Below are 5,589 nucleotides of genomic sequence, written 5' to 3'. Positions count from 1 at the left end.
CATAATAAGTTCAGTTATCTTTGAAAATCTGAGTTAGATATACCGAATGGTTTCGGCGAAATTCCTTTTTAAAAGTCGAAAGTTTACAGAGAATGTATGGCTCCTTAACGTTTTTGCCACCCATCAATTTTTCGCAGATATTTCCTTCAATATCGCTTGCAAAGAGCTGAAACTTGCAGAAAATGTTCAAGTTAATCAGCTCTAGCTTTCAACTTTTGAATTAAGGTCATATATGCGGCGACGGTTGCTATGAGTTAAGTCCAATGCTTATAAGAAAAATGTAAACTGAATGACGTCAGCAAAGGTTCGCCTATAGATTGCGACTAGGGGACTCCAGGTGGGTGAGGTAACCCGCTCAGGTTGGGTAACCCGCCTGTCCATATACTATCTTTAATATTTTAATTTGATCACTTTTACATGATAGGTCGGGTGACCCGCCACATGTTACCTCACCTATCTGGGGTCCCCACCTCCATGTAAACTGGCCCTAAAGAGCAGTTACTGAAATACCCGGTAAGAACAATTATCGGGCAACGTTTGCTTCTCGGGGATATGAAAACAGTTTCGAAGCTACCTTTTTGAAACAGCAAATGTTCCACATGACGCGTCCCTTCTTAATAGCAAACTTTGAATTTTGGCCATTCATAATAAGTTCTTTTACACTGCGACCTCTTTTGCGGGCTGAAATTGAATTCTTTACAAATTACCATGGGTTGAGAATACCCATTTATTAATCAACAGAAATGAAGTAAAACCTTCTCAAAGTTTGTAATGTGAACTTATCATTGTAAAATAGACTTTTCATTAATTTTATATTTAAGTGTCTGTTGTTAGGTGCTGTGATGTCATTTATTCACCCGCATGAAGTTCTACTTGTTTAGCATTCCGCGCAAGTTATAGTGTTACAGAAGTGCTACAATTAACTCCCTCGAGAACATTTTTAAGTATAAATAGCGGAAGCGGGAGGATGAACCAATCACAATGCACGTTCCGTTCCCAAGCTTTGTGATAGGTTTACTTCTGCTTCTTCTGCTTCCGACTCCGACAAAAAGGTTTTTACTAGATCATAGGCGGGACGTAAGCGATAGAATAGTAAACAGTATCGGAACGCAGTTTTCACGAGATCTTTAAAACCAGCCCTTAAAAGACCAGTTACGATGAGTTAGCCTGTGGCCAGTTTTTAACTAGTTTTTATTTAGTTAAATCAGTCTTAATTTATAAGCACAGGTACGCCCCCAAAAAGTTGTTAGTATTATCCTTTGCTGCTTAGCTTAAGTTTACAATTCATTTTTTTTTTTAGAACAGCCGTTTTACGGAAACTATTCTTCTTATTATTAATTATTCTTCTTATTCTGTAACACTGTAATTTCTCACTCGCTTGCCTACTCGTTAAGATGGCATCCAAAACCGTGAAACTGCGTTTCGAGAACAAGAACCCTTCCGTGGCTTCCACTACTTGCATAGTGCTGTTATTTAAAGTAATTTTAAACAGCTAGTACTTTCGATCAAAAGAGATCCATCGTTTCCTCTCCGGTAGAAAATCAGCACACAGCCATTAATTACGTCATCTTGCCCTCTCACGGAAACAAACGTGTAATAAACTGAATTAAAGTTAACCATTTTGACTGTCCCACTTTCTTTCATTCCAGAAAGATCGCTATGGTTCGGCTCTTTGCAAGATAAAAAGAAACTTGAAGTTATAATGGCTTCAGATTATGGAGGCTGGAACATAACTTGCAATCGAGTTTTGGCACGTCACTTATCTAGTAACAGAGGACTCCGCGTCAGAGCATTTGTCCCCAAAGATCACCCAAGGCGGGCTGAGATCGCGGAAAATGTTGAAATTCTAGAGAACGAAACCCTTCCTGGGTACTCTCCAATAGAGCTGCTGGATTACTCACATGAGGAACTTCATTGACTTTCTAATCATGCATTGTTATGGGCGTGATCTAGAAAAACAGGCAGAAGAAATTTGTAGAACCAAGAAATGCAAATGGATTTCAGTTGTGCACAGGGACTGGGTAGAACTTACGAGGTTCTTTGAAGTAGCAGGAGTTTCGTTAGCTGGACGTGCAAATAATCATCATGAAGAACGTCAAAGGCAGAAAGAACTGTGTAAAAATGCTGATTTTGTAGTCACAATTGGTCCCAAAGTAGCTGAACCCTTATTAAACGCCCTGCAGCCCTACGGAAAAGACTTGAACGTCGTTAGTATTACCCCAGGAATTTTCTCTGAATTAAATCCTGATAATAGAGTCAGTGAAAATCAAGATACATTCAACGTGCTTATTGTTACAGAATATCCTTATTTATCTAGTTATTTTCGTGTTAAAGGATGTGACATTGCTGTGAAAGCCCTCCTATTGTTGCAAGACATTTCATATCACCTAATGGTTATTATGAAGTCCTTCTATGGTGTTTCGGAGCTCACACAAACTTTGCTTTCTGAAGGTATACAACAGAATCAGTTCACCGTGAAAACAACTAATGGTGACGACCCTGTTCAAATGGCCCAGTTTCTTAATGAAGCCGATCTGCTCCTTTTACCCTCAAGAGTAGAGGGTTTCGGAATGAGTGGTATAAACGCCATCTCTGCAGGCCTTCCAGTCCTTATAAGCGTATATTCTGGACTAGGCGTTGCACTGAGGAAGCTGCTCTCCGGTGGGAAGCAAGTGGTTGACTCTGATGACCCTCAAGTATGGGCACAAAAGATAAAGGAGATCAGGGCAAAGGGTCGTGAAAGCACCTCCTTTGAGGCACGACAACTTCGAGAGGAGTACATGCAAAAATATAGTTGGGAGGACCAATGCAACAAGCTAGTGGAGAAAATGATGATGGGAAATGGTAGGCAATCAGTTTTTGTGCTAAAATATTTTTTGTTCCTTGGGTCATTTCTTTTCTATTACCCCATTACAAAAAAAATCTTAATCAACGTTTTCCTTGAAGAGTTCAGCGACAATATAAGCTGTGCCTGTTCCATAAACTACGAGTAGTATAAAATCTTACAATAAAACTCATTATTAATACTATGCGACAGAGTTGAACTGTCAGTAGTAATTTACTTTAAGTAACAGTATTATCTAACTAACAAGGTGTTCTGATTCCTTTAGTTCCGGCAGAGATTCTTGCTAGAGGTCCCCTTACTGTCAAAGCTTACAACAAGGCAATTGAACAAGGTATGACACGCGTAGTGAGAGTGCCCATCATGATCATTGGACAAGAAAGATCAGGAAAGACCAGTTTAAAGAAGTCTTTAAAAGGACAAATGTTCAATAGCAAAGAAGAGAGCACTGATGGGATCGAGCTTGATGCGTCATACTTCAGCATAACAACAGACAAATGGCGCACAGGGGAAACGAAAGAAGAGCCAGATTCCAATTCCTCTATTTCTGTTCATAACAGATTAGCACAAGTTATGGTGGCTCATTTAAGAGGAGACGAAGTTGAGCAAATAACACCTGCACAAAGTGTGGTGAACACCATTTCAACAGTCACTGTAGCGGAAAAGGGTTCAAAAAGTAAAGAGGCCATTCATGTCACAACGTTAGAGAAGGAGGGGAACGAGGCCCAAACGCAGACAGAAAAGACCGCAACAAAGATCGGGAGTCTGCTACCTGGAGATCGTGTGAAAAAAATCGAGGTCAAATCGTTTCAACAAGAAGTACCACACACAACGGCAGGACGTGTCGAAAGGCTGCTCAAAGAATCTAAAACAACAAAAGATGACCAGGTTTAATCAATCTTGTGGGATTTTGGTGGACAGTCAGTATACTATGTTACTCACCCAATATTTCTCACTACAAAAGCAATTTATCTTTTGGCGTATGATCTCAGAAAAGACCCAACGGAGATAGCCACTCCACTTTTAAAGGAAGGCGTGTTTGATAGGAAAGAAGACCTTTACTGTACTAAAACGAATGAAGATTATCTCCGCGTTTGGTTGTCCTCTGTCGGCTCTCTGGGAAGATTGACTTAAGCCGTAAGGGCTCAGAGAAGCTATCAAAAAGGTTACCTCCAGTTATTTTAGTGTGCACACACGCAGATCAATGTGGAAAGTACGCGAAAGATCGAGCGCGCAAAATATATGGCACTCTTCGTTCTGATACAAAGCCCTACGGTGAACACTTGTATAAAAAGTACTTTTTTCTGGATAACACGAGATCAGGGACAACAGATGAGTGCCCAGAAGTCCGACGTTTAAGAAACGAATTACTTGCAGTTGTTACTGAGCTTCCACAACTGAGGCAGAAAATTCCACTCAAATGGTTACGTTTTGAAGAGGCCCTTAATGACAAGAAGACGAAAGGCCAGCCATTTATTTCCCTTGAGGAGGCAAGAAGGGTAGCGCGTGATAAATGTGGAATTGATGATGACCAACTTTTTTTTACCTTGCTAAAATTTCTATACGATCAGAGAATTTTTTTGCACTTTGATGACACGCCAGAGTTGATGGACATGGTGATATCAGACCCGCAATGGTTGATTGATCTGTTTCGGAAAGTAATTACCGTCAAACCTTATGATCCTACGGCTGATGAGCATTACTTTGAAGAACTGTGGGCAAAACTTGAGACTGATGGAATCCTGGATAATAGACTACTCCAGATCGTGTGGGGATCCTTTCTCAAAAAAGAAAAGGCCCAAAACCTCATTGCTCTCATGGAAAAGTTTAGCCTGGTGTGCAGTTTGCCTTCGGTAGACAACCAGAAGCAATTTCTTGTACCATCCATGCTGATGTCCCATCCAAATCAAGTTTCCATCAAGCTCCTCTCCGAAGCCTTTATTCCCCCTCTTTTCATACGATTCAACCAACCACGTTCCCAGAGATACCCAGGTGATGAAGCTGACTGTAAAAATCTTCAAGTGCCTCTTGGATTGTTCCCAAGGCCTATAGTAAAGTTCCTTCAGTGGAGCATCAAGAATGAGATCAGCCCATTGTACCAGGATACGTATCAGAACTTCGCCCGATTTCCCATCCTTCCCAAGGGCTACTCAGTCATCCTACACTGTCTTTTATCTTGTGTCGAAGTCGTAGTTCACAGAGATCCAGGTATTGCAAGCGACACGACCATTGGCTACAAAGTACGACGCCAGCTTGAATCAGTGCTTCTGACCATACGTGAAGAATGCTTTTGGTTGCGGGCTACGGAATACGAATTCAGTGTCACCTGTCCAGTTTGTTGCAATCAACGTGCAGTCCTCCACTGTAGAAAACATCAAAAAAGCAGTTGTGAGAAAGAGGAGTGTCTTCACTTCTGGTCAGAGTACGCTTTGAAAAAAAGCAAATTTGCACGAGGAGCGCTTTTGCTATAAGTACAGTGGTTCCAATGAGGCCGTTTTCACATTTTTTTTAATTCGTTGGCAAACAGGTAACCCTATATGCATAATCGATCAATCGACAAAACAAAATATTTAACAATTATTCCTCGAGCTCGAATGGGCTCTGAGTCAATAGCCCATGAGGCCGAAGGCCTCATGCGCTATTGACTCAGAGGCCATGAGGGCGAGAAAAATAATTGTTTTAGTAAAATCCAACTAGTTGGTCAAAAATGTCGAGACAAAACAACTTTAGCTAGCAAAACGCATTTC

The 5,589-nt window shown here is 40.9% G+C and overlaps 1 protein-coding gene across 1 annotated transcript; it reads left to right on the top strand.

Moving 5' to 3' along the window:
* The first annotated feature begins 1,641 nt into the window (after positions 1–1,641).
* Positions 1,642–5,451, top strand: LOC140937470 (uncharacterized). The gene is made up of 2 exons (XM_073387037.1): positions 1,642–2,844; positions 3,111–5,451. The coding sequence occupies exons 1-2, from the start codon at positions 1,902–1,904 to the stop codon at positions 3,734–3,736; spliced, it is 1,569 nt and encodes a 522-aa protein (XP_073243138.1). The 5' UTR covers positions 1,642–1,901; the 3' UTR covers positions 3,737–5,451.
* Positions 5,452–5,589: the final 138 nt, after the last annotated feature.

Source organism: Porites lutea, chromosome 5, assembly GCF_958299795.1.
Source record: "Porites lutea chromosome 5, jaPorLute2.1, whole genome shotgun sequence".
NCBI classification, from domain to species: domain Eukaryota; kingdom Metazoa; phylum Cnidaria; class Anthozoa; order Scleractinia; family Poritidae; genus Porites; species Porites lutea.
The sequence above is the reverse complement of the archived record's forward strand: the minus strand, read 5'-3'. Positions and strand labels throughout refer to the sequence as shown.

What these genes read in the sequence shown, in the direction of transcription:
- LOC140937470 (XM_073387037.1), top strand. Translation starts at nt 1,902, where the DNA reads ATGAGGAACTTCATTGACTTTCTAATCATGCATTGTTATGGGCGTGAT. An exon ending in GAAAATGATGATGGGAAATG is followed by an intron (nt 2,845 to 3,110) that starts GTAGGCAATCAG and finishes TGATTCCTTTAG; the next exon opens with TTCCGGCAGAGATTCTTGCT.